General features: G+C 39.6%; 2 protein-coding genes across 2 annotated transcripts in view; both read left to right on the forward strand.

Moving 5' to 3' along the window:
* The window catches only part of nup93 (nucleoporin 93), a 30,963-nt gene extending 11,776 nt beyond the window's left edge, over positions 1-19,187 (forward strand). The window contains exons 4-22 of the mRNA XM_040133984.1: positions 3,435-3,497; positions 5,068-5,196; positions 6,390-6,464; positions 7,712-7,804; positions 7,965-8,104; positions 8,273-8,405; positions 9,057-9,214; positions 9,330-9,495; positions 9,707-9,800; positions 13,102-13,293; positions 13,387-13,513; positions 13,718-13,790; positions 15,316-15,360; positions 16,842-16,958; positions 17,103-17,221; positions 17,316-17,433; positions 17,704-17,787; positions 17,905-18,033; positions 18,799-19,187. Of these exons, the coding sequence (XP_039989918.1) occupies positions 3,435-3,497; positions 5,068-5,196; positions 6,390-6,464; positions 7,712-7,804; positions 7,965-8,104; positions 8,273-8,405; positions 9,057-9,214; positions 9,330-9,495; positions 9,707-9,800; positions 13,102-13,293; positions 13,387-13,513; positions 13,718-13,790; positions 15,316-15,360; positions 16,842-16,958; positions 17,103-17,221; positions 17,316-17,433; positions 17,704-17,787; positions 17,905-18,033; positions 18,799-18,909 (2,166 nt within the window). The 3' untranslated portion in view covers positions 18,910-19,187. The remainder of the gene's footprint in view (positions 1-3,434; positions 3,498-5,067; positions 5,197-6,389; positions 6,465-7,711; positions 7,805-7,964; positions 8,105-8,272; positions 8,406-9,056; positions 9,215-9,329; positions 9,496-9,706; positions 9,801-13,101; positions 13,294-13,386; positions 13,514-13,717; positions 13,791-15,315; positions 15,361-16,841; positions 16,959-17,102; positions 17,222-17,315; positions 17,434-17,703; positions 17,788-17,904; positions 18,034-18,798) is intronic.
* Positions 19,188-23,160: 3,973 nt separating this feature from the next.
* Positions 23,161-27,114, forward strand: zpd (zona pellucida glycoprotein d). The gene is made up of 10 exons (XM_040132138.1): positions 23,161-23,308; positions 23,454-23,505; positions 23,588-23,695; positions 24,588-24,796; positions 24,993-25,150; positions 25,834-25,948; positions 26,067-26,194; positions 26,287-26,470; positions 26,682-26,787; positions 26,947-27,114. Exons 1-10 carry the CDS (start codon positions 23,288-23,290, stop codon positions 27,066-27,068), a joined length of 1,203 nt encoding a protein of 400 aa, XP_039988072.1. The 5' UTR covers positions 23,161-23,287; the 3' UTR covers positions 27,069-27,114.
* Positions 27,115-27,885: the final 771 nt, after the last annotated feature.

Here is a 27,885-nt window from a genome sequence, read left to right on the forward strand (position 1 = left end):
TCACCATGAAACAGTCTCCTCTTCTTTTGGAATAGTTATATACCAAAAGCCCTTGTTAGAACTATTCTGTTCTATTCCTTTTTCCAGTGCAGCTCTCCAGTGAGCATTGACCTGAGCTCTTCTCTGGTTAGAGTGGTTAAATATAGACCTACTGTCAGCCTCTCCCGGGAAAAAAGTTAGTTTTTTGGGGGAGGGGGGGGGTTAGTACAATTTAGCATTTCACCAAGACAGTAAGTTAGACTAGCTTTTGCTGCATAAATGCCAGTTAATGTTGTAATATGCAACTGCAGAACTGAAAGTAAACTGTTCTTCACTAACACTTTTGTCTGTCGAACTGTCATCAGATTACCAAGAAACTAATATCATGTAAGGACCCCAGTAGCATTGTCCCACCACATAAAAAATACATATTTGACTGACACTTCTTTGGTTTTCAGGCTAAGATATGAGGAAGCTTGACTAAACAAATTGTTTTTCTCTATGAATGGGTTTGTGACCTGAATGACTGCAGTTTCTTAAATTTTAGGGCACAGTACTAACCCACGTAGATTTAGCAATCTGCTGTCCACTATGACTGAGCAAGACACAGTTCAAAGTTGTTCATTATTTCCTTTTCTATGAATGACCTTAATAAAAGAAAAATGTATAATATGAAACAAACTGCTGTTGCTTCTGGCTTGAAATGGACACAAGTGCAGTGTGACATTAAAAAAAAGAGACACCAGTTATTTTCCATGTAAATCCATACACCTGCAGTAACAATGCGGCAGCAGAATGCATCAATGTCCTATTTTTACGCAGTATAATATCAGACTTGGTTGAACTTCCTTTTTTGTGTGTCACATCACAACGACGATTTCTCTTGTCAAGTGATAGCAGCTCCTCTTCTTTGGATTTGTAAATGTCATTTATAGACGACGTTAAACTCATTGTTGAGACAGAGGATTAACTGGCTGGATCTGTACGAGCCATAGCTCCACCTTTTCTAAAACCAGTTTTAAAAAGACGCTGTTTGACAAGCTGTAGCTGGTTCAATAGTCTCTTCAGTAGAGGAATCGAGTGAAATAAAACACAATAGACCAAGACATCACTCCAAATTTACTTTATATGCTATACATTATGATTAACATTCTGTTCATCAGTCCTGCAACTGCAGCAGCAAGGTAGGTTGATATAAAAAAATAAAAGCTTTTGATTTTTTTCATCGGTATCAGTTTCAGTTGGTGATCCAGTTTAACAGTAGCTTTTAATTGCATGTTGATAGCATAATGCATGAAGGCCAGGTCCAGCCAGCTTGACCCAGCCAGATCATACATTGTCAGGATAAAGGGATGAAAGTGAAGGAGGAGAGGAATGCAATGACAGACAGAGGTGAAGGCTGAGAGCTTAGACAGAAAGACTGGGGTGGAAATGCGACTGAAGTAGGCAGAGCAATGAGCAGTTGGGGGAATAGAGGTGCAAGTGAGAGGTGTTGAGAAAGGAGAGGAGAGATACAAAGAGGAAAGAAGCATAAGAGCACCCACATCCCTGTAGAGCAGAGTAATCACTAGTCGGCTTTGACAAATGCTGTCTCTCTTACCGGGTGCCTGTTCTACAAGCTAAAATGATCCTACATGCTTCAGATGGAAAGACGAATGATGCCAGAAATGTCATCAATAAATTAATGTGCCATTATCTGACAAAGGGAACAACTTTCCACCAACTCAAGAGGCTATTAGGTCAGGAGCAGAAGGCGGAGGGTTATTTAGATTTCAAGAATGCAATGTATCTCAGGGCTTTCTTGTATAATAAGGAGTGGCACTACTTTACATCATAGGAATGCAAATTTGCACACAGCAGTTCCTATCTTGTGTATTGACCTGTAGGTCAAAGCTGACAAATATGTAATCTATAAAATCTAGGCTAAATGTCATAAACCAAGCAAAAGCATGGAATCTTAAACATTGAAGTGTTCTTGCAATAAGTAAAGGGTAATCGAATGAAAAGTCACTTTTTCTTCTTTTTTCTGTCAATTAATTGTCTTCTTTGATTGAACTATTTTTTTTTTCCTTTTTATATATTTTTTGTATCCACAAAAGTGCTCCCATTCATACTGTAAATAGGCTTGTTAATTGTGTTAAATCAATTATTTGATTAATTAATTAGCCAAACGGTAAGGAAATGGCTGACAGTTTTGATTCAAAGATCTTCATTGTGAGAATTTGCTGGTTTTCTCCATTTCATATTGTAAATTGAATACTTAAAATCTTTTGGTTGTTATCACAGCAAAATGAGCTGTTTTAAGACATCAGGTATGGCTCTGGTATATTGTGATGAGTACATGTCATTATTTTTGACATCTTGTTGACTGAATGATTAATTGAAAAAAGATTAGATTAATAGATAATGAAGGTAATTATTTAGGCTATTAATCAGCGAGCAGCACCACATAAAACTTTCTGTGAAATTATACTTTTAAATGATCCAAAGTGCAGATCTTGTCATTTTGATACATGATTCTAAGGGACAATGCATTGGTGATCTCACTTATGATGAAAGATGCTCAATTACAATTTTTGTTACCACTTTTTTGAATTTCCTCTCCCTCAAAGCATTAAGACATAACTTATGTTTGACCTAACCAGTCTAGACAAAGCCATACCACTGAAGTATTTTATGTTGTGCTACATAATACAGTATGTTGTTTGGCTTTGGTCACATTATACCTCCATGCACTTAAATAACAGTGCACTGTTTCATTCAGTAAAACTATTAGCATAGAGCATAGCCACCATTTTGGTGTTTTCGCAAGATGCACGTCTGCGTTCACTGACTTTCCTTCTGAAAAGTGCTATCTTGTTCTGTCCTGTATACTCTAGTTGTTACATAAGTACCACTTGCTCAATTCATAGGTCAGAACTTCTGTATATGATACGTAGTTTTATTATCAATTGAACAAGATATGAAAAATTACCATGTTCATACCGAAAGGCCAGGAAAGGGGGATGTATGTATGCAGTGGCGGCCATCTTGAGTTGATATCAAAATGGAGGCTATGATGACTGCTGTCACATAGCAAAATGGTGTCTGAAAAGTGTCGACCCTTCTCTGGCCTGCCTATACATCTGGATAAAATGGCGACCATATGTTTGACTAATCCTGACGGGGCATGACACTGTACATGTCTGAGAAGGGCAGAGAAAATAGGATGGAAAATTGAGAAGCTGCTTCTATCTGCCATAAAGCAAATTGTGTTGTGCCTGCTAAATCTGTCCCCCTAGAACTTGCTGCAAACAGTTTATCTCTGCTTCATTTTGTCCTCACCAGTCAAACTAATATCTCCTTCTTTCTCTCTCTGTTTTTGTCTTTTCTTTCTCTCTCTCTCTTTGTCACTGTGTATCATCCCCTACCTCTGTCTCTGTCTGTCTGTGTGTCTGCCTCTGCCTCGTCCACAGGGCTTCTTGAAGAACGAAAGGGACAACGCCCTCCTGTCAGCCATTGAGGAGTCTCGCCGCAGGGTCAGTATTTCGTCTAATGACGAAAAAGAGCTACAGATCGGTTACAGAATCTAAATCCTGCATTGTACAAAAAGAGTTCAAAAGCACCTCCAGATTCAGACAGAGCTGTGATTCCCACATTTCAGTATTATTTCCATTATTTTTCATTCTTTAGAGGTGATACTGTTCAATTTTAAAGGACAGGATACAGTAATTAGACTCTAGTCACATAAAGTGTTTCCGTGTGTGACTCGCATTCAGATTAGCATTGTAGTGTGCATGAACATAAGTATATCACAATATGGGACCCAAATGTTTTAGTAATTTCTGTATGCTGTGATCTCAAAGTCCTTCTGGTGTGAACCTTAAGGGAATAGTTTTGAAATGGCTTCCCTGATGTGCAGAGCTAATAGGCCCAGTGTTTAATTAGCTGCCGTTCCCATTATCTCTCTCCACTCCCTGAGAGAGGAAAAGGGACTTGTGTGCATGGGTGGAAAAACCAAATCCACTGAAGATTTAAAAGAAAGTGACTGACTGCTGTAGCTTTTACACTGCAGTCAATGTGGGCTGAATTGTCCAGTCTCAAAGCAACCATATAACATGAATATGAACACATTTAAATTTAAAGCCTTTTACCAATGTAAACTGAAGACTTTTAAGGCTGATGCCAATATTAATATGTGAGCAAATCTGATAGATATATCAGCCAATCTTAATTTTTTTTTCATAATAACATAACATAAGAATTCTTTTATAATTGTGAGTTTGTATTTACTGATCAGGACATTTTACCATTGAAAAATAAACTTTAACTCAGTGCTCTCTGGTGGAGAAACTATGTGTGTAGTAAAGACACTTTTTCTAAATTACCTCAAATTTATCTTTTTTTTTTTTTTTTAATATTTGGTATTTTTTGACCTATTGTAGCTTTGCAACTGAGAAATGTTTAAAGCTTTGATATCCATGGGGTGACCAAGTTAACCCAGTAAATGGTGGCTTTAGTCTAGATTTGTGTCTCCCTGAGCTGGAGATTCAATTATCTCACATTCCCATTATCTCACTTTGAGTCTCTGTGGAGAGTTTAAATAGGCTGCAGTGTGTCCTGGTGGGGTAGTACAATCTTGACTGAGGTCTGCTGCTAAATCGTGTGTGTGTGTGTGTGTGTGTGTGTGTGTGTGTGTGTGTGTGTGTGTGTGTGTGTGTGTGTGTGTGTGTGTGTGTGTGTGTGTGTTTGTGTTTGTGTTTGTGTTTGTGTGTGCGAGTGCATGTGAGTGCATGTGAGTGCATGCGTGCGTGTAGGGCACACAATTAAATGTTTAACTTGGTAGCACTTAGGCATATCCCAAAACATTGGAAAATAGGTGCATAAATTTATCTAATAATATTTAGCATCTAACATGTGAGGCAAGGCATTTGTTCAGTCAATCAATTCAATTAAATCAATTCGCAGCACTGAGAGTATCATTTCTAGTCTGTTGTGATTTGCATGGCATATGCAAACACACAAAATTTAAGAATGCTGAACTTGTGCGTTGTAATACTGTACATTGAGTACGATGGGGTACATGTTTCCCACCTTCATATGTTTCAGACGTTCCTGTTAGCTGAGGAGTACCATCGTGAGTCCATGCTTGTCCAGTGGGAGCAGGTGAAGCAGAGAGTTCTTCACACATTACTCGGAGCAGGAGAGGACGCACTGGACTTCAGTCAAGATGTGGAGGTACAGAGCTGGTTTAGGAGGAAGAACCTCCACAGCTCAAGAGGAGACAACTAAAGATAAAATGGGTCTTTATCAGAAAGATAAAGTGTCTCAGTCTGCTAGACACCTCAGATGACAGAGGTTTACCTAATCGGAAAGCTAATTTTGATTTTGTAGAACACTTTCTGCAGGGATTTTTTTAAGATTAAATTCCTTGCTCCAGGCAACATAGCTTGTGTTGTTGAAAATATATTTTATCGGTAAATCAGCTAAGTTGAGGTTGTAGAATTTACTGTCACGTGGACCCAGCCCTGAACAACCCTGCCTCTGTTCAACAAGACCTGCCATAAAAAATGGATCAGTTTCTCAAAAGAAAATGGCAGGTCCACCACTGTTGCTCTTCAATAATGAAGAAGCTAGAAGAAATATCTATTTTTGGCCTTATTCTGGGGGGTTGGAAGGATGGAGATAACAGGTTTCACCTCCAGAGTCAATTGTCTGCCGGCTGATATTTTACAATTAAAGAGCTAATTTCTAAAATATTTAAAGTCCAGTCTCAGTTTACTGAGACGTTAACAACATCTACAACATAGTGGATTTATCAAATAATAGTGACCTCATTTTATTATCAACCACTGAAGTTATGGACTTGGTTGAAAATGTTGATATTTTAATTGTTTAATTCTCTGCAAAGTCATTGAGCAACAGTGTAATTTTCCAGTTTATTTGGCCACATAAACACACAAAAAACATCTATATCTTAAAATATTTAATATGTCTACTGAAAAGTCTCAAGTCTGTCAAGCTGATTTCTTGCCTTCCACTCATTTGAACTAGCCAGCATAACTGTTACATCCAAGACTTTTAGATACTATTTTTTTTTTTTTCTACCTGACTAAAGTAAAAGACTTGCATTGTGTTTCTCATCCTATGGGAGCATATCCGAGCATGCATTGGGCAGTAGGCATGGAAAAACTGCGGACAGGTTGTCTGTCTATCTGGGCTAGAAAGATTCTCAAAATGCAGAATATTCAGCATGAAAAAAGAAGATTCATTGGAAATGCTAGTTGATAATGTCACATTAGACAAAATTGACAATGTCACTGGTACATTATTGGTGTTCTGATGTTTTTAATTGTATTTAACTTAGTTTGATGCTACTTGATAGTGTGCAGTGTATCTATTAAGTCATCTGCGGCATCTGTCTGTTACAGCCCAGCTTTGTGAGTGAAATGACAGCTCCAGGAAGGAGTGCGTTGGACAGCGTTGAGGTGGCCTATGGACGACAGGTGAGTCACCATCACTCTAATCATTTCGATGCGCACCGAAACTGCAAGGAAGGAACATGCAATTTCAGCAAACACAATTAAATTTAGTATGGACAGTAAAGATTTATACTTGATGGAAAATGATTTCTATTCCATCAATCTCAGTGCCGCAGTGTGTTTATAATACAACCACTGGGGGGCATCAAAGTCAGAAATCTAGCTTTAAAAATTTGATGATAACAAATATTTGCAGGTATTTTTTCACATAAAATAAACATTTAATCTTTTTTTGTTAAGGTTGTTTGTTAAGCTTGTCTCTAATAAGCTAATATTATCCATATCCCACTAATATTAATACTATCCACTTATTTATTAGTCAATCTCTGTTATAAACATAAGTAGTTTTTTTTTTTAATTATTATTTTGTTAAAAATAATCATCTGTGGCAAAATGTGGAAATTAACGGAAAACTTCCTTAATTATATAGTTAATATAGTAAAAGAGATTATATACTGGGTCGTGATATCTTCCTTTTCATCTATGAAATGAATTTGCTGTAAAACACTCAGATGTTTCTACTGAAAATGAAGTCTTTCATACCAACATAACTGTGTGAACGCTTAATTCCAAAGAAAATCCACCTTTTTAATTGACTGTAGCTAAAGTGAATTAAACATAGATGTGTAAATTCTAACACTGTTTGTGATGTCTTGTCTGATTATTGAGTTAAAATGGGGTCACAGCAAGCCAGGAAATGGCAGATCAAACATATTGATTGATTGGGCAGTAGAGGGGACTTTGGGTAATTTTCTCTCTCACTCTGTCTCTCTATGTCTCTCCACCATCCCTCCCTCTCATCAATCCTGTGTGACCTTCTCTTTTTCTCTCTGTGTTCGTCTCTGATCTGCCTTATGACACAGAACTTTGAATGTGGTTTTTCCTCTGACCATGTGTCGACACATTGCATGCGGAGTCATTTGTCTGGTTTTTTTTATTCTCTTCGATGACCTTTTAAACGTTTTGATTCTTTTCTTCTTGTTCTTTGTTGTGAACCATTTCACGCGATGGTCGTAGCATTTGCTTTTACTTTTGAAGCTGAGGATGGAGTTGTAGGCAGATTTCAAACTTTTCTTTCACATTAACTTGCAAATGTTGAAACTAAACCTGAAAATTGAGGGTCTTAAAATTTGGAAAGCTACTGTAATCAAATGTAACCATTTATTATTGTTTGTTTTTCTCCCCTTTATCACCACCAATGACTCCTTCAGATCTACATTTTCAATGAGAAGATTGTGAACGGTCACATTCAGCCTAATCTGGGAGATTTATGTGCTTCTGTAGCAGAAAGCCTGGATGACAAGGTAAGAATATTGACTGTCACATCCGCTCTGAACATGAAACTACTGTAACTATTATTTTCAGATGTAGCAGTTTTTCCTTCTGCAGAAGGTATAGGTTGTTGTTACTCCATGTGCCTCTGCTGTGCATGCACCTGTGCCCCTCCCGCTCTCTTCATTTCAGAACGTATCAGACATGTGGCTGATGGTGAAGCAGATGACGGATGTGTTGCTGGTTCCAGCTAAAGACACCCTCAAGAGTCGCACTTCAGTTGAAATGCAAATGGCCTTTGTACGTCAGGCACTCAGCTTCCTTGAGAACAGGTACCTGTGCTTGTCTTTTTTCCTCAAGCCTAAAGTCCAGTGGTTAGTCTTCTTTTTGAAGTTTTTAGCGAATCCTAGTTAGTGCTGGATATAAAGTAGTCTAGAATTAAGCTTAACTGCACCATGGTGATGAACTCTATGTGTGTGTGCGTGTCTCCTCTCTCACAGTTATAAAAACTACACCATGGTTACAGTATTTGGGAACCTCCATCAGGCCCAATTAGGAGGGGTGCCAGGAACCTATCAACTAGTCAGAAGTTTCCTCAACATTAAACTACCTGGGCCCCTGCCTGGCATGCAGGTAACACACAAACACATACACATTTGAACGGGCTGCCCTATATCAAGATCCTAATCTACAATCATATCCTAGCTCGCTGATATTTGTGACCATGACATGGGACTTGATTAATTTATCAGAACAGAAATATAGCCCATCTCTAAGATTAAAAATTTTCTTCTGCATTCATCTACAAAAACAGCATAATTGTAAACTCAGCAATCGCCTAATGCTTGTTTAAACTGCTATCATAGTGTATTTACCGTGAACATGTGCACCAATAGTGTCCAAAACACATTCAGCCTCTACTTCATGAACAATGGCACAGCAGCAGGCTGTGTGGACTGTGTAGTGCTGTTTTCAGCGTGACCTGGTCTAGAATGGCATCTCAGCACACACACCTTTGATACATTCTTATCGTATGTACACATGTATTCTGTAGCCCAGTGGCTAACTGGCAGGTGCTGGGAAAAAGTCAATTTTCTGTGTATCTTTTCGATTGGTGAGAAATGGCAGTGTGTTGACCATATGGTTGTGTGGTTTACCAAAGCATAGTTGCTTGCATCTTCCAGCTGAATCCCTGTGGCGCTATGGGAGACAAAATGTTTATTTGAAATTTGAGTGTCAGTGGAATATTGTCACCACTATATTAAATGTATGTGTTTGAAACAGGATGGGGAGATAGAGGGCCACCCAGTGTGGGCTGTGATCTACTACTGTCTGCGTTGTGGAGATCTGAATGCAGCCATGCAGGTGGTGAACAGAGTACAACATCAGCTAGGAGACTTCAAGACCTGGTTCCAGGAGTACATGAACAGCCCTGACAGACGGTGAGAACACTTCGGCTTTTAGTTTTATGTTATGATGTCTATACAGGTCAGGGAAGTTGAAATTGTATTTAAACCTCTCTCTTCAACTTTCATTGGTTTTGTCTCTACTCCTCAGCCTTTCACCAACCTCAGAAAACAAGCTTCGTCTCCACTACCGCAGAGTGCTGAGGAACAGCGCTGACCCCTACAAGAGAGCCGTTTACTGCCTGATCGGCAAATGTGACATCAGTGATAACCATGGAGAGGTGGCAGACAAGACTGAAGACTACCTCTGGCTTAAGGTACAGTATACTTGTTTTCCCTGTTTTTCTTTTTGGTTTATTTTGTGAGGTTTAGGCATTAGCACATTGGCCAGGTCATCTACTGTCTTATAGTATGTTGTTGTTTTTTTTGTTTTTGTTTTAGTAAAGCAATCCTTCTTTGAGTCAAAGTTGTTGCATTTCTTTTAATTATTTTTACATAGTGTATGTGGACCATGTTTTGTCCCTGCAGTTGAACCAGGTGTGTTTTGATGATGACGGCAGCAGCTCTCCTCAGGACAGACTGACCCTGCCACAGCTACAGAAACAGCTGTTGGAGGACTATGGTATGGAACTGCATCTGTCTCAGTCTGTTTCTCTGTGTATCTCTTTACTTGAGCAAAATTACTGGCTTGACATTTATGAAATGATTATATCACTTTGCCTTCCCTCCTGCCTCTCTTTTCTTTACTTTAAGTCCACAATCAGCTTGCCTTAAATCTGGATTTTCCTACCTTTTTCATTAAAAGAGCCTGAAAAGCTTTAAGCCGTGCAAGTGCAGAGCAAGTAAATATATACTACAGCAATTGACATCAGTTAACCAACGTCCTTTTGTGAGAAAAATCTGAAAGGATGTAAATTATATTTTAAAAATATACTGATCTGACTTTTTCGCTCCTAATACCCATTTCGCTAACTCAGCTCAGGATATCTGCCAATACAGAGTACAGATCTGAGACCAGGTCTCTTAAGATTTAAAATCTGTACACTTCACTTTTTGGAATCATTGCTATGTTAAGTTAACCGAAGGCCAGGGATTGCTGTGGCACTAGTTGGCTGCCCACCATGACTGAATGAATATTAACTGAAACATTGAATTTCATATTGGCATTGATGGAGAAGCTGTATTTAATATGGATCAGCCACATCGCAGCTCATAATTACGTCAGAATTGTTGCCAGTACTGGTGGATTGTATCAGTACATTTGCATCCCGTTTCAGGATCATTTAACAGCACTTTAGCAAACAGCTGAATACTTCGGCTTTGTGTCTGAAAAATCTTTTTTTCTTCGTTTTGATATGTGGAACAGCTCTAAATACTACAGTACCTATGAGCCTCACCAGCTGTTGCTATGGACAACAAGCCAAGCAGAAGTGTAACTCAGAGCTTTAGCAAATTCAGAAGACTTTGTCATAGTAAGCAAGAACAAAAGTTAATGCGTTTGTGGAAAACTGAGGCAGAATCTGTTTGTGAATTTGTTTTAAAAACCGTCAAATGTAGAAACAGCAACACTGCTCATCTTTTCTACTTATGATTCAGTTGGATACTACAGCTGCCAGTCACCTGCTGCCTCCCACTTTGTCTCTCTGTGGGCTTCATGAAATGCCTTTAGTAAAGTAAAAGGAAACAGCTGCAGCTGAAACTCAGGTGGGACTGAGAGTGGATAAAAATGTTGCACTGTTAACAGTTCAATATGCTTGAAACAAATGAGGACATTCAATGTGCCATCTGATCACACCTCCTCCTGGCCGCATCAAACTGCCTTCCTGGTCTCTCTTTAAGGATTCAGCGTCCTTGATGTCTCAGCAAAATGATTATTACAAGAGGGGACAAGGGGCAGTCCTTTAAGGCAGTCGTGGTTTTGCACACAGGAAAAGTGGTGAAAGTAGTCGTGTGAAAGCTGAAAAAAAAGAGAGCTTGAGAGAGAGGTACAAACGCAGTAAAAGTTTTTTTTTTTTTTTTTTTCTGCTGCATACCTGGACAATCGCCACATGAACTGGGAATGCTTGTCAGATAATTTTGGAAACTTACAAAAATAGCTCCCGCCTGATCGCACCCCTGCAAAAAAGGAGTAAACATGGCACTCTCACAACATCTTCTAACAGCAATTTAAATGACAGAAAACTCAAGTGAAGCCATGAGCTATCAGACTTTGACTTTGACTCTTCACCTCACCTCATTTCAAAATAAAACTACCCACTTAAACAACCACATACCCCCCAAACACATAAAAAGGGCATTAGGCCTTCTCTCCCACAGATTCAGAGAGCACATTCTTCTCCCATGGGTTTTGTCCTCTCCACAGGCCAATCCTGCTCCGTTCAGATAAGACTGCACTCTTTTCCTCTCTCAGTAGCCCTCACCCTCTCCCATTTCCCTTCTCCCACTCCCTTTGCTCAGTGGGAAGTACAGCCTGAAGCCTCATTCTGTTTTCTCCCTCCTGCTCAACCCCCTCAGTTGTCTGGCACAGCGTTCCTTGTTGTCCTCCATCTTGCTTCACAGCAGGACATAAAGCCCAAAGCCTCTCTTCATTTCTCTTACATGTATACTGCCAATGCTAACCAGCCTCGTCTGTTCTCTGTTTCTCTCTCCCTCATTCACTACATCTCTGTCTTCTCCTTTTTATTTTTTATCCCTCTTTTTCATCACACCTGCACTGTTTTCCCTCCTTCCTCTCCCTGATTTTCATGTTTCACATGTTCACACATTCGCCTTGAATGTGCATTTCTTCTTTCTTATTTGTTGTTTGTGCATTCTGCTGCAGCCCCCCCTCACACCCACACTCTTGTCTCTCCTCCTTCGTCTTTTTCCACTCTTCATCAGTCTCTCTCTCTCTCCCTCTCTTTTTCTCCGATACGCCTCTCATTTTTGAACTAACGTGCTGTAAGTCTAAGATAAGGCTATAAAATGGCTGACATGGTCCACCCTGTTCTGCTCCCGAAACTTTCACCCAGCAAGAGGATTAAGGATTATAATTAAAAAGTAAACTTGATGACTAAGTACCTGCACTAGACAAAATGTTTTCAAAATACTTCTTACATGCTAGTTGCCGTAGCAGCTGTAAAAAGTTGACATGGCAATACTAGACCCAGAGTTAAACTGTTGTCATTAAATGGCTGTTACATTGTAATGCTCAAAAAATAATACAATAAATTCAATGATGACATTACAAGAGTTTCTTTAGCACTTGCAGATAGTCATCAGTTTCTTTTTATTTAGCACTTAAACACCCACATAAGTGATTTCAGGTATTTTCCCTACTTAGACCTCTACTCGTGACTGTCAGTTCCGTCTCTCTCCTTGGCGATATCTTTTAAGATGCGACAAATTACACATATATCATTCTCACATGGAGTACATGGTACGCTACAGTCCATAGTGCATGCAGTTCGGTGACCTAACGTAACTCCCAGCCCTGCCCACCTTCAACCTTAGTTTAGGTTGAATTAGAATAACTGAAAACACCTGTGTGGATCTGCAGGGCCAGTAATACAAGTCTAGTTTGTTTAATATGCTGTAAATATTTAATGCGACCAATTAAATCCAAATTTACACGCAATAATCAAATTTTCGTTATCACTTTTTTTTCCTTGTGACCAAACTCTTTTCTTTGTCCTCCCAAAAGCAGAGTGCTACTGTTAATGTTTTTAGCATTTACATTTAAATTGGTAGATGGAAAATTTTAAATTTTCACAATTATTCAAAAGAAAAAATGTAACTGTTCAAATGACTCTCTTTCCTCCTGAAATTACAGGCAGGTTTAAGTAATATGGAAATACTTCAAAATTGTATTAAAGTGTTTCTCATGACATTTGTTTTCGGTCACATCTTAACCAACTCCCTCTCTCTCACCTTTCATCCAACAGGGGAGTCCCATTTCTCTGCGAGTCAGCAGCCCTTCCTGTATTTCCAGGTGTTGTTCCTGACGGCTCAGTTTGAGGCGGCAGTGGCTTTTTTGTTTCGCGTTGAGAGACTGCGGAGTCATGCTGTGCACATGGCGTTGGTCCTGTACGAGCTTCGCCTGCTGCTGAAGTCATCTGGCCAAAGTGCTCAGCTGTGTGAGTATAATCACCTTTGTTTTGTGGGGTACTGCAGACGGTTGAGAAGGAAGTTTTGGTTTAAAAAATGTGTTCACATGATTATATGTGCAGTGAGTCAGGAGCCCGGGGACCCTCCCATGGTGCGCCGCCTCAACTTTATCCGTCTGCTCATGCTTTACACTCGCAAGTTTGAGTCCACTGATCCACGTGAAGCCCTGCAGTACTTCTACTTCTTACGGTAAAAATTCCCATTTTCTCACTCTCACACGCACCTCCTACTTTGCGATTTTCTCACCCTATACTATGCAGAGTTGGTTGGTAAAGGGAGAGGGAATTATGTGATAAACAGTATCAGCCAGATTCAAATATAGTTTGTATTATGTGATAATTATATTAATTCCTCCTGTTTCTAATTCATACGTTCATATGCGTCTTTCTGCAGCAATGAGAAGGACAGCCAGGGAGAAAACATGTTCATGCGTTGCGTCAGTGAGCTTGTTATTGAGAGTCGAGAGGTGAGTGATCCACGTTTACACCGAGGCCTTTATTGGGAAAATGTCTGTACAGTCTTTTAATCCCTATTAGCACAGTTAATACAGCTTGAACTAATACCAAGTGCCCACAAGATGACAGATGCACACCAGCAGAGCCATTATGGAGCCTTCTTTCTTTTAAGAGGGCCAGAGCAACCCCATTTAATTGCTCTCTTGTGCTCCTGGCCTCCTACAATACATCAGACTTGTGCAGTCAGTGTATTTCCTCAAATAGTGAACGGAGCCTTTATTTACCTTAACTGCAGAGGGTAAAAGACATTTATTTTGGGCTCCCGTTTTCCCTGTTAAAGTTACTGCATTACGCTGTTAATATAAACTGAACACTCCCTGTAACCGTTTCAAATGGTAGCACTTCAGTGGACAGAAACCCTTTTATTTTTTAAAAGAGCTTTTATTGTGAAACATTTGCAGGTATACCATATCCAACAACAGCCAGATGGGATTAAAGGACGATATAGCAAAGTTGATCAAAATGAATGAATCAAATGCCACCCTTGTGTCAGTATGAACACTGTAAAACATACTGGTTACATTTATTGGAAATATTCTCTTAAAACATTGTGTCTAAGAGTAGAACACAGTAGATTACAGCAGTAGAAATTTACATTATGCTTAATTGATATGTCCTTATATGACAGGCACCAGAAGTTTATCCACAGTTGTTTTTTCCCCATGCCTCTGTCGACCACGCCCCCAGCCATTAACACAGATCCGCAAATGGCCAGGAGTCAAAGGACTACTGGTTTTTATTTGAGGAAATACGGTATTTCATTTGAAGGCTTTTTGTGTGAGCATTCAAATAGTCACACTGGCCAACATCAGGACTTACATACATGTAAATTAACGTCAGGTGCCGTCTCATGACTAGATAGAGTTTGAGACTTTATGAAAAAAAAACCAACTGAACTCTTCATCTTCTCCTCCTTTACGTCTATGTCAAGAAAAAAGGTAATGTCTTTAGGGAGTATTGCAGCTTTTATTAGTTGGTGCAAACATATAGAGTAAAATACCATTTTTAAAAAGGTTCCCATTATTGTGAATATTTCAAGTGGCTGTGGAAATGTGAAGGAAATAGCCACTTGATACACCTACAGGTTTGCGCACTCTTTCTGCACTTGCTAGACTTATACAATTGTTAAACATACCCCAACTCTTTGTTTTTGGTGCAGAGGGATGTTTTGTTCAATTTTTTCGTAAATATAAGTAGACAAAATGTGGGTTTGGAAAGACCTTTCAGTTTTATGCAATACAGTGAAACTTCAGCAGGAAACATCTTTCTCCAAAACGACCACAGAATTGAATCTAAACCTCTTTTTGGGACAGTGCCAAAGTAATTATGATAAGCTTCATAATGTGGGGTTTAATTCATGGCTGTTGTCTTGCCTTGCATTATGTCATACAGGTGTACCTATAGTATTTCAATAGTATCACAGTGAAAACTTTACATGTTTTTGGTATGATTGCTTTGACTTTATCTGTTTTACAGTTTGACATGCTTTTGGGAAGATTAGAGAAGGACGGCAGCAGGAAGGTAGGAAGGTTATGCCTTTGATCTCTCTATCTCCCCCTCTCATCTCTCCTGTAGTTGTTGTGTTTGTGTTGCTTGCTTTTACCTTTCACCCTCTTTGCAACCATGTCTTTATCTTCCTCTCTCTCTGCTTCACAATTCTCTTCACTCTTTTTGGGGGTTTCAGTCAGTCAGACATGATCATAAATCTTCCCTTTGTTCAACATGTCTCCGACATAGTAGTGCTCTATTCCACTGTAGGGGATCAAAAGCTCCTCACAGAGCTGCATTGTAGCCTTTGCTTCCAAAGTTTCTTGACATTTCTTACAGTGTCTGCAGCACTCTGCAAGATGTTATGTTTGAAGGTCCTTTTTACCCCTCAAATTCAAATCACTGCATGTTTCATCCCACCTACATGGCAGGCACACTGTGTAGAGTCTGACATTGTTAAAGTCTTGTGAATCTGTTTCCTACATACTCTTCAATTGAGGGTTGCTCTACAGTATTTTAACTAGAGAGCTCATGGGATGTTAAATTACGATAGCAGTGGTGGTTTATGTTGCTGTACATTGATGGCCTTGCAGGGATTATATTTTACAGTATATGATTGATGATGATGATTGTAAGATTGCTATGAACAACACTACAGTTGGCAGCTCACTGGATCTGAGTATTACAAGGGCAACTCCTGTTGCAATCAAACTTGCTCAGAATAAGTGTTTAGAAAAAGTCCTGTGATGGGGATGAAACACAGATTGGAAGTTGTCACAGTAAGAAATAAAAAAAGAGAGTTTAAAAGTGTCAATTTTCAGTGATTTTGCTGATGAATTGTAATTCTGACATACTGTGGTTCTGTTGTTAATAATTGCAAAAGTGTCTAGGTTGCCATTTTTAATACAGCAGAGGGCGTAAGTGGAAAATGACTTGATAAGAGAAATCTGCTAACACTTTGCAATGAATCTGTCGCCAGGCAGTCAGTTTGACTCAGTGAATGTGGATTGCCATGATAAGCCTTGTGTTGGCTGACTGAAAGAGCAGTTTAGGCCAGCCCTCAAAGATTTTGATAAGTTAAAAAAAATATAAACAAACGTTTCTGCTGTAGCTACTGTAGGTCAGATAATATTGTAGTTTTTTTTGTTAGACATAAGCTTGATGGTTGTTCTAATACTTTGAGTTTAATCTCAGAAATGGAAGTTTAATTTCAATTTGGTAGAAAGAAGCCAGACTAGGTGGATGTTTGTGGCAAACATGGTAATGAAAACAATTTCTTCCACATGGACTAATTCACAGGCATGTCATTCTTCCTTAAAGGCTAACAGGTTCCCATGTTAGTTTTAGGGGGAAAAAGTCAGTTAAAATTTCCACTGTCGTGATGGCTGTTCTTTGCTGGAATCAAAACAGGAACAGTTACTCTCTGCTGATCCTCTGCTCTACCATCAGAAGTAGAGCAGTATTCTCTGTAGTATTCTCAGTCTCCCTCTGGTCTTCCCTCCTCCTCTCTTTAGCCTGGAGTCATAGATAAGTTTGCTGGTGACACCAGAGCTATCATCAGTAAAGTGGCTCTAGAGGCAGAGAACAAGGGCTTGTTTGAGGAGGCAGTCAGGCTCTACGAGCTGGCAAAGGTGAGCAGACCTTTCTTGATGTTTAATCCTTGCATCCACATGCTGCACCACAGTATTTCTGAAGAATTGCTTTTGAATCCTCTCCCTATTTACTTTCTCCTCATTCTGTCTGGCTTTTTCTCCCTTCACTATGTCTCTGTGCAGAACCCAGATAAGGTGTTGGAGTTGATGAACAGACTGTTGAGTCCGGTAATTGCCCAGGTTAGCGCTCCTCAGTCCAACAAGGAGAGGCTAAAAAACACTGCAGTGGCCATTGCCGAGAGGTAAGAACACACACACACCGTGGACTAGTCTAAATCCAGTCAAGGGCAGCATATTTAATGCGGAAAACTGAATAATTTTCTCTTTCCACTGCAGGTACCGTTCTCAGGGCATAGCTGGAGAGAAATCAGTTGATAGCACTTTCTATCTGCTCTTAGACCTGATGACATTTTTTGACGAGTACCACGCAGGTCACGTCGACAGAGCCTATGATGTGAGTACAGCTGTGATAGTATAGGCAGAGGACTGATGGGAGAAATTGTCCCAAAGTCCCTCTGTTTAGAACATGTAGTGTATTTAGTAATTTCACCTACAATAGATGCACAGAATGACACAGTAATGCAACCTGCAAGCCATCAGGTTGTAATGTCATTTTGTCACAAATCCAGTATGTGATACTCTGATTACTGTATTGTAGTGATGATATTGTGTTGAATATATGCAGCTCCTCTGTCAATGTTGCCCTTCTCTGTTTCTCTGTCAGGTGATGGAGCGTTTAAAGCTTCTTCCTCTCAGTCAGGACAGTGTGGAGGAGAGAGTGGCTGCTTTCCGGAACTTCAGTGATGAGGTGAGATCAGTTTCTCAGCACCCAAAAGGGATGTTGAGATTTTCTCATGACAAACAGCATTTTTCTTTTTCTCTTTAGAAAAATGTGGGTTTTGTAAACCTTCTTCCGTGTCTCCAGGTGCGGCACAACCTGTCCGAGGTGCTGTTGGCCACCATGAACATCCTGTTCACCCAGTACAAACGCCTGAAGGGGGCGCCAGCAGGCACACCAGGACGACCACAGAGAACCATGGAGGACAGAGACATGGTGAGAAGCCAGACTTGTGGGGTTTTTTTTTGTTTGTTTGTTTTGTTTGTTTGACACCCCCCCCCCCCCCCCCCCATCAATATTTCTGAGTTTAGAGTCTGAAAGTACATGTAGGATAATGTTTATTTTAATATAAACACATAAAAAGTCAATTAATAAAGATCCCTTCAATTTGATTATTTAAGAAGACAAAAATGTTCACCAAGTGGGACAATTTTAAAATTGAAAAATAAACTTGTGATTCCTATCTGGAGAACAAAATATATAAAGGTTACACCATTTATAAATGATTGGAAAACATATTTTTGGCACATCTGTACTGAAGTTTCTTGTTACTTACAGTCCGACATACACACTGATTACAATATATGCATGTGTGATAAGCTCAAATCATCTGATAATATTGGTCATGCTGAGGCATTGTTTAGGCTCTAATTAAAATAGGTTTATTACTATTCAAAGAAGCTGTAGTAGTATAGTTAAGTATATCACAAACACTTAAAAACTTGACATTGTGTCATAAATAATTTACATGGATTTATAAAGTGTTTGTTCTTGCCAAGTCTACAAGTTATGTCTAAGATAATTACAGGTAACCACTCCTGTGATTTGGTACCAGTGCTATGAATTCCAAATGTCAAATACATGCAAGAGATATTTACAGTCATCAGTCTCATGTGTCATACACATTAAGATGTACAGAACAGTCTCTTCTTCCAGTGGCAGTATGTTAATGCTTCAAATTCCACCTTCTTCTTTAAACAGCAACTGCGCAGCCAGGCCAGAGCCCTGATCACCTTTGCTGGTATGATTCCCTACAACATGGCCGGGGACACCAATGCAAGACTGGTGCAGATGGAATTACTGATGAACTGAGACAACGTCAGAAGCGAGAGAGAGAGAGAGAGAGACACACACACACACGCACACACAGTACTTTTCTGAAATCCAGAAACTCTTTAGCTTTTGGATACACAGTCATACTCACACACATTCATATGTTTGCCATTCTGTTTTGTATAGGCTACTATATTCATCAGTGTGTTAGCAGATACATCTTTATATCTCCCATTCCTATTGTCCCTCGTCTTGTTCTGTTCTTTTTCCCATTTTGTTGTGTTATATTTGTATCTTTAATGATTCGGAATAAAAAAATAAGTGTACTTTTCAGTTGCCTTTTTATTTGAAAACAGTTTTAATTTTCATTCAGCTTTTTTTAAAAATCATTTTGCCTCATTTTTACTGTCCATCATATTTTTACTGTAATTGTTGCACATGCAGAGCAGTCAGTCAAGTCTTTGATTTTCATAGTAATCCATATACCTTTTAAATTGGACACTTAAAAAAAAAAAAAATCAGTTTTCAATTTTAAAATGGTTCCAAAATTTTTACTTTATCCCGCAGCTGTTCAAACTTGTTTTCTAAGTCCAGGTAATTTCAATGGTGGATTTCTTCCACCTTTTGAACTCATTAGTCATGTACTCTGGAAGGATGTTTTGCTGTACATTTACTGTGTCTGAAGACTGTAGGGTAGCAGATGTCCTGAGAGAGTCTTATACAACACCTCATGACAAGGTGTTAAGTTTTGTTGTTGACATGATCACACCTTCCAGTGTGTTTTCATGGATGATCAGCTCCCAGGTTTGTTGTAGAAAGAAACATTTTCCTCCACAAAGTCTGTCTTGATTTTTGTACTTTGCTCTATCATTTATTCTCATGAATAAATGATAACTAAAATATTCAAACAAACCACAGCCAAAAGTACAGATGCTTTGAAAGGAAAAGTCACCATTTATTCATGATGGATTATTTATTAACACAATATGAACAGAAATAAACCACTGTTCATATGATTTTAAGAGAAGCTGCAGATGCTTATTGTCAGACACTAAGAAGGAGCGTCTTGTTGGAGAATTTGGATCAGTAATTTACACAGCAAACTCTCAAGCTCCTCTTGAGCTCATCTGTCCACAGAATGAGGAGATGATGAAACATAATAATTGAGGATTTTCAGTTTTAGACATTTCACTTCCCTCTGGTTTAACATAAGCAAGTTACTATCAACAACTGATGATCCTGAGTGTTGCAGGCCCCAACCATGTTGTTGTCCACAGGCTGTAGTGCAGTATCTGTGACACATCCGGTCCCCTGGCAGATGGTTGGTTGGCTTGAATTCGACTACAGGACTGGAGGGATATTTCTGTTTCCGTATCCGAGGGGTGATTTCTGGGGTAACAAAGGGAGGAGACATTTTCTAACCTTAAATGCAGAACATACCTCTTAGCTAATCATATTGGGTTTTACAGTATTTTACTTGGTGGAAAAGGGAAGTCTTATTTGAATTTTACTAGACTTTGTCAATATTTCATCCAAAAATGTTAAACCTCATCACACTTTGAACATTGTCAGCTTAAACTTTTCATAGAGCATAACACATCAAATGGCTTTTTTTTCCCCTTTTAATCACCTAGCAACACCTTCGCAATCTACCTGAATCTACCAGCCTACCAGTGTGCCGTCTAGCAGCAAAAACTGACTTCTGCTGAGGTTTAAGAGGCACTAAACACATGTAAATCTTCAGAAACAATCACCCTCCACCCCCTCTGTTAAATGTGTGGCCCACACTCTTTGCCCTTCAGTCTGGCCTGAGAAAACACAGATGGAGGCTCATTCGGTCTTGGCTGCTCCACATAACTACAGAGATGTTGAGTTCATTGACAGCCACAGACAGACAAATACTACGGGATTCATGCTGTTGTACTCCAGTGCTACCCAGTGCTATAAGCATAGACACAACAGTGCCCTATCACACTAAAAAAGATAAAATCACCTGGTTTGTAAATGACGTCAGATTAGATATCCCAAAATAAAATCTGATGCTGATTATCCACCACACACAAGTCGGCTGCAGAGACTCCTGACCATTCAGGCTTTAGTAAATGGTTTAATCTCTCTTAATATCCCTATCGAATGAGTTGTTCCTCTGTGAAAACTGTGTTTTTGTTGTTTTGTGTGTGTGTTTTTTTTTTGTGTTTTTTTTTTTTAATTGCTCCAAAAACAGAAGACCTTCTTCTAAGGTGTGTGTGCTGCAGCTGGTGTTGTGAATCAGGCCGATGACAAACACCTCCTATAACCCGGCTATTTCACAACACCAGGGTGGCACTGCACCACTGCCGACGAGACCAAGAATCACCACGGGATGCAGCTGAGGGAGGTGATGAAAATAATATAAAATTTAGCATAGGTACAACATGCATTAAAAACTAAGGCTGCTTTTGAACTCCTGGGAAATGATTTCAGTGGACTGTATACTGATACTGATGTTTTGTTCCCACAGTGTTTCGCTATGTAACATGAATGTAGCTTTCGTCAGTTTCAGCTTCTGTGTTGACTTTACGGTTTTTCCATCTTCAAATCGTCAATGTCTGTTCTTTTTTTCCCCGCTTGATGAATAGGACTCCATTCAGGACCACATACTGTATGTAGCCTGGATGAAATGATGACCAATCAACATTCACTGACACATTTTTTAATCCCATCACACAACTCTGTCAAGCACAAACTTGTAAAATCCTTTTTACCTCTTTGGTCTGTGAATAAATAATATCACCAGTGTTTCCTCTGTAGATTTATTCTGTTTTTTGGTTCCAAATGATCTTTGAAGTAGAAGTCACGTAAGCACATTTTAAAAAAGACTTTTAGAATATTTTCACAAATGTTTGATTGAGATCATAGTAATACATTTTATTTTAAATTCAAAGAGAAAAAAAAACTGACAGAACTTAAAGATCAGTCAAATAAAATGCAGGTTTCATTGGAAAGACTTAACTATTTAAGATACTTATGAAAGGCACTGGCCGACAGTTTTAGAGTCTTGGGGCGTATGAAAAGAAACCCTCCTCACCCTACATTTTTGTCATAAGTAATGGGACGCTTCTGAACCTTACTGCCGTCATTTAAAAAACATCTCTAGCCTTAGGTTTGAAAGTCTTGCATCCACTGTCTCAACTTCTGGCTGGGCTTAAACACAGTTCAGTAAGCATTTGGGCGTTAAAAAAACTACTATGGTTTCAAGTCATTTGTTTTTTAAATGCTTAACCAGAGGCGGTCGCAGTCATGTTATACTGACTTTATTTTGCACAACTTCCTGTTTTGTTAAATTCCCTTAATTTAATTAAACTTCTCCGACCTTTATGCAAACATTTCCCATCAGACCGTTTTTAGACCCATTTTTATTTTTTACCACGAAGGGACGTGAGAATGGAGACATCACTGATGGAAAAGAAACAGAGATGCCCCCAAAGATGGACTGCTGCAAGTCTGCCCCATTGATCATGGTGCCTCCCTTATCAACAACTTCTTCTGGCTCTGATCTGTTCGAACAGATGGTCTGTACCCAAACAGGAGGGACGCCTCCCCGACGGTGTCTGAGAATATGGACTCCTGCCTCCGGGTGAAATGAGCTGGCACCGTAGGGTATACGGTGACCCACTTTCCTACAGACACTGTAATTTCCTACCAGAGACCCATCATGGCAGAGCCCCCGACTATTTTGATCTGTTGACACTAAACAACATGGTTTCTCTCCCCTTTCTACCCAAATCTTTCTCTCTCTGTTTGGGGGTTATTAAATGTGGAATCCGAAACAAGTCATCTTTGAGATTTCCCAGCGGTTTTCAAGGGTTGAGTGTTGAATGATCGACATTCAGGCGCCATAACCCCTGTCGAAGCCGTTTAACTTCCCGTGAGTGGTGACGGGGCGAAGTCGCCACGGCACTGAACCACTTCGTGCTGACAATAGTGACGCCTGGTGGAGGCCCTCTGATGCTTTAGCTTTTATTCGAGGGGGAAAACCTGATCATGACAAAATGTAGGCCACGTAAGGGAACTCACCAAAGTCATCTTCCAGTTCTAATACTGGTTGGAGCAAATTTGTGTTGTTTTCGTACAAGTGATTTTTGAAATAGACTGATTTTGTTTTATTTCACCGGTGAATTGAACTGACAGAGAACAACATAAAAAGACAAATTTAAATTTAAAAAATAAAATTAAATAAATACATAAATAAATATATTATTTATCCTCCTGGTCGAGAAAATTTTAAGGCGTTAACGAGCACGCGCGCAACAGGTGTTCATAATTGGGGAGCAGCAGGTGTTGAAAGCAACGACGAAGACAACAGGGAGAACATCCCGTTTGACTGCAAATATTGTATTTAAAACTAAGATATATACTTTTTTTTTTTTTTACAGCAATGATCCTAATCGTCTTGAAGGTGGGTGCAGACAAAAGCTTAAAGAGAATTACTGTCCATTTAAGCGAAATGGTTGTTTGTGGAGCTCAGAGGTGGAGGCTGAACTAACGATGTAGCCTAGCTAGAAGGTAAATAAACGACTTGACCCCCCCATTCCTCAAACCAGCTGAGCGCGGTCCTGGTGCTGCTCCTCGGCCCCGCGCTCCACAGCGTCGAGGGTAAGGCTGCCTACTCGCATGAATATATCAGACACGCTGTAGCCTGGCGAGTCACGAAGCCGTTTCTTTGCTGCGTCTCCAGGAGCCTGCAGTGTGGACCATTGCACTGACCGCACCAGATGTGTTCTCTCTCCCGATCAGAGAAGCTGCACATGTGCCATGGGATATTATGCTGACCAGTGTGACAAAAGTAGGGCAAGTTGTTTTTTTTTTTTTTTTTTTTTTTTGTGGAAAAAATCATTACAAGTTTCCTTTTAATATGTTTATTAGTCAGTATTTTCCTCATAATTCACTTAACGCAAAAAAAAAGTTGCTGTGAGTTACCAGTCAACATGAAAAAGGAAACAAAAACCGACACAATTTCCACAACAGCAAGTTTCCTAAATGGTAACTCCAGCAATTTAGTAATGCACCTACATAAAGTTGGGGGACTTGTAAGACATAGCTTAAAATGACATCACTGCAACAGGGGCCAAGATTAGCTCACTTTTCCTTGAATCCTACGTTCCCCATAATGCAACCAATAGCATATTTCGTTTGACCCTCCCTCCCTGGTAAATGTCCACGTCTGTCAAACCCCTGGCCAACTGAATGCAACAGATTTTTTTCCATTATGCGTATTAGTCAACAAGCCCGAGCCTGTTGACTAAAACTAAGCCCATTTTTAAAAAATAACCCTGTCGACATCGTCAGGATTATTTTTGTTTAAACTGCTGAAAGCTCCTGCCGCAGTCACAGATGAGACAAACTGCTTTCGCAGGCTGAGTAAACTGACGCTTGTGTATAAAGTCATTGGAATGTCCATTTAATGCATCGTTCCACATGAAGTTCAAATACCTGCAAGTGATGAGAATTTGTGAGTACAAACATCATATTGGTAAAGTAAATGTCCTCAGCATAGCTGTACATCCTGCTTACATCCTGAGTGGTTGTCAAATTACAAAATTCCTAAATTTCCATTTAATGTACTTTCAACTGTATTTTTGATTTAGGGACTAAGCAGTACATTTGTTCTGTTATTAATCTCAAGCATTAAGTTCCTGCAGTAAAATAAACAGATTTTATATGTATCACTTTAACAGATGCACAAATTAAAGTTATGTGTGGCAGAGACTACATATCAGTCAGAGCCGTGGAAGATTTCTTCAAGTATCATAACGTGCCGCTGGAGTCCCTACACATGCCCAACAAATCTTGTCGTGCTCAGAGAGAGGTCGTTGATGGCGTGCCATACTACATGTCCAGGATATCCAAAGACAGATATCTGACTTGTGGAGGCAAGCCACTGGAGGTACAACTGGAATCTTATCTATTTACATCCACAAGCAATACAATTCATGTAAAGGTCTGCTTTCAGTGGTGAGTTTAAGGTTTAGTTGAGAGAGAAAGAAAATCTAAACCAGTGTCTTTAGCAATAGAAACACAAACACTGCACAAGTAGTTGCTACCAATAGCAATGTTTTTTGTTTTTTATTCCCCTCTTACAGAAAAACTTTACTCACATCTTATACTCTCTGAGTCTACTATCAGACCCTCAGGTTATAGGAAACATCATCAGAGATCCACTCATTAAGATCGACTACACATGCATCTATCCATACATCCGAAGGGTCAGCCTGCCTTTCCCAGTCGTCCCATTTTCCAGGTAAGGAAACATGAAGCAACATGCTAAGTAATGACATTGTTGGCATTTGTTTTTCTTTGGCTACGAAACCAGACCGCTCCACACTCTCTACTCATCTGTCCTTTAAACATTTCAGATGAAAGGAAATCCTTTCCGTCCAGGTGCAAACTTTTATGATGAGGGTTTCTAAATAATTTTCCCTCACACAAGCAGATTTGAGAGCATGCCAGTTCAATACTCCTCTCTCTCTCCTTGCATCAGTTTACAAACTGGATGAAAAAACACTATTTGGTATATTTGAGATGAAGCGTCATTCTTGAAAAATCAGGAAACAGCAGTTTGAAAAAAAAGTTCCAATCCGAACTTGTTTGGGAAGCTTTCAGCCACATCCTATGGCCTTCCTCCTCAGTGGATGATGATGCTCACTTGGGGATAGTTTAATGGTTATCACATGCCCTTAGTACAAATTGTGGTCATCTGAGACCATATATGGGTCTCAAGTGTGTCACGTATTGTTGACACACTTGAGACCCACACTGATGCTGTTATGTTATTATGTTGTCTCGTATACGAGACAACATAATAACATAACAACATCAGCTGTGTCTTTAAACACCAGATCAAATGTTTTGCTATCAACAGTGCTAAGCTGTAGTCACCACACGGACCTTGTGTTTCTCTGACTCTCCTCTGCACATGGACAGTGAGACGGTGATGCGTGTAGATGAACTTGATGCCACGATACAGATGAGGCTGTACACAGACCACACTTACACCAAGGCTTTCAGCAGTGCCCCCACCATTGAACTCAGAGACAAGGTAGGTTAATGTTCGGGCTCTTACTGATCAGTTCAACCAAATATTATTCAGACCTTTGTTAAGCCATTTGTACTGTGTCAGTGGTGGCTTTAAAAGAAGTTTTAAAAACTGTGTCCAGGTGTATGTGGAGTTGACAGTGACAGAGCCTGAAGATTTCTTCCTGCTTCGGGTTAATGAGTGTTGGGCCACACAGTCGCCCCAGCCGAACAAAACGGAGGGATCAGTTCACACTCTGCTTCTAAACGGGTGCGATCACCTCTCACTGCTGACAGTTCATCTCAGTTACTATGAATTCGACAAACACCATCCCTTCCCCTCCTCTCCATCTCTTTATTCAGGTGTGTGAACGATGAAACCGTCTCCTTTCTTAACGTGAGCGAGGGACAGTCAGGACGTAACGGAGAGAATTCCACCATTCACTACAGCTTTGAGATGTTTCGCTTCACAACAGAGCCACACGACCTCTATCTTCACTGCACTGTACAGCTCTGTGAACCAGACGACTACAAGTCCTGCACACCTGTGAGCTCCCTCATCTTACTGTCATACTGGCAGAATTGAGAGGCCGATCTGACATTAGGCTTCATATTTTGTTTTATTTTTTTGTTTTTTTTAAATGTACTGATCTTTACATTGGTCAAGTTTTAAACGAAATGTGATTTATAGGATTTATTGCGTTTGCTTCTATGGCTTCACTTTGAAGTCTCATGTCTCAATTTTCTTTTCTTTACAGAACTGTAATTCGATTAGTAAGAGAGAAGCAGTGAGAGCAAACCCCATCCAGGGCCTCCTGTCATATGGACCAATCAGAATTGAAATGCCAGACAAACCTCAATCCAGTAAGCTCTTATCACTGTTGCCATACTCCTGCACCTGTATGATCAGGGAGTTATTGCTGTTAGACCTTCGCGTTGTCTTGCTTTTCTCTCCATAGGCCTTAGTGGAAGGCCTGTTATCTCATTATTTTGACTGTTATCTCCATTATACATTTGTTTCAGGCATACTGATGACGGTGGTGCTGCCTGTAGCAGGTGTCTGGACTGTGGGCTTCTTCCTCATTATCCTCATCACTGTGGCAAAGGCAGGCAGCAAGAGGCTGGCACAAATGGAGGAGCACTGACAACAATACTGCTGCTGTTGCAGTTTGAATAAAACTTTAAAAAGCATCCATATCGTCTTGTTTTCCTGTCATCAAGATCTGATTGAAGTGTGGACTTTCAGCTTTAATTCAAGGTGTTTTAACAAAATATCACATTAACCATTGTTATTACAGCCATTTTTATAAATAGTAATAGGACAATTGACTGATTTTTAGATTCATTGCCAGGTGTTGCCTGTTTCCTCAATATTACATGACAAATTAAGCAGATGAAAGATCTGGAGTTGATTCCAAGGGTTGAATTTGCATTTATAGCTGGTCATGGGAACTCTCAATAGTGGTCAAAAGAGGTGTCAGTGCAAATAAAGGAGGCCATCATTTAGCTGAAAAAACAAAACTAACTTATCAGACAGATGGCAGAAACTTTAGGAGTGGCTAAATCAACAATTTGGCACATTCTTAAAAATAAGGAATGCACTGGCGAGCTCAGCAACACCAAAAGGCCTGGAAGACCACAGAAGACATTCTTTCCTTGGTGAACAAAAACCCTTTCACAACATCTAGCCAGGTCAAGAACAACCTCAAGGAGGCAGGCGTATCATTGTCAAGATCTACAATCAAGAGACACTTTCATCAATGTGAATACAGAGGGTTTACGAGAAGGTGCAAACCAGTGGTAACGCTCAAGAACAGAAAGGCCAGACTAGATTTTGCCAGAAAAGGTTTAAAAAGCCTGCCCAGTTCTGGAACAGGATTCTTTGGACAGATGAAACCAATAGATTTTAATTCAAATATTAAAAATGATCCTTATATTTATAATCATGTTTTTATCCAGTTA

Source organism: Xiphias gladius, chromosome 8, assembly GCF_016859285.1.
Source record: "Xiphias gladius isolate SHS-SW01 ecotype Sanya breed wild chromosome 8, ASM1685928v1, whole genome shotgun sequence".
Classification (NCBI taxonomy): Eukaryota; Metazoa; Chordata; class Actinopteri; order Istiophoriformes; family Xiphiidae; genus Xiphias; species Xiphias gladius.

Excerpts from the sequence above, each read along its gene's own strand:
- zpd (XM_040132138.1), top strand. The coding sequence starts at position 23,288 with ATGATCCTAATCGTCTTGAAG. Across the intron at positions 23,506-23,587 it reads CGCGCTCCACAGCGTCGAGG|GAGCCTGCAGTGTGGACCAT; the intron begins GTAAGGCTGCCT and ends CTGCGTCTCCAG. Across the intron at positions 24,797-24,992 it reads GTGGAGGCAAGCCACTGGAG|AAAAACTTTACTCACATCTT; the intron begins GTACAACTGGAA and ends CCCCTCTTACAG.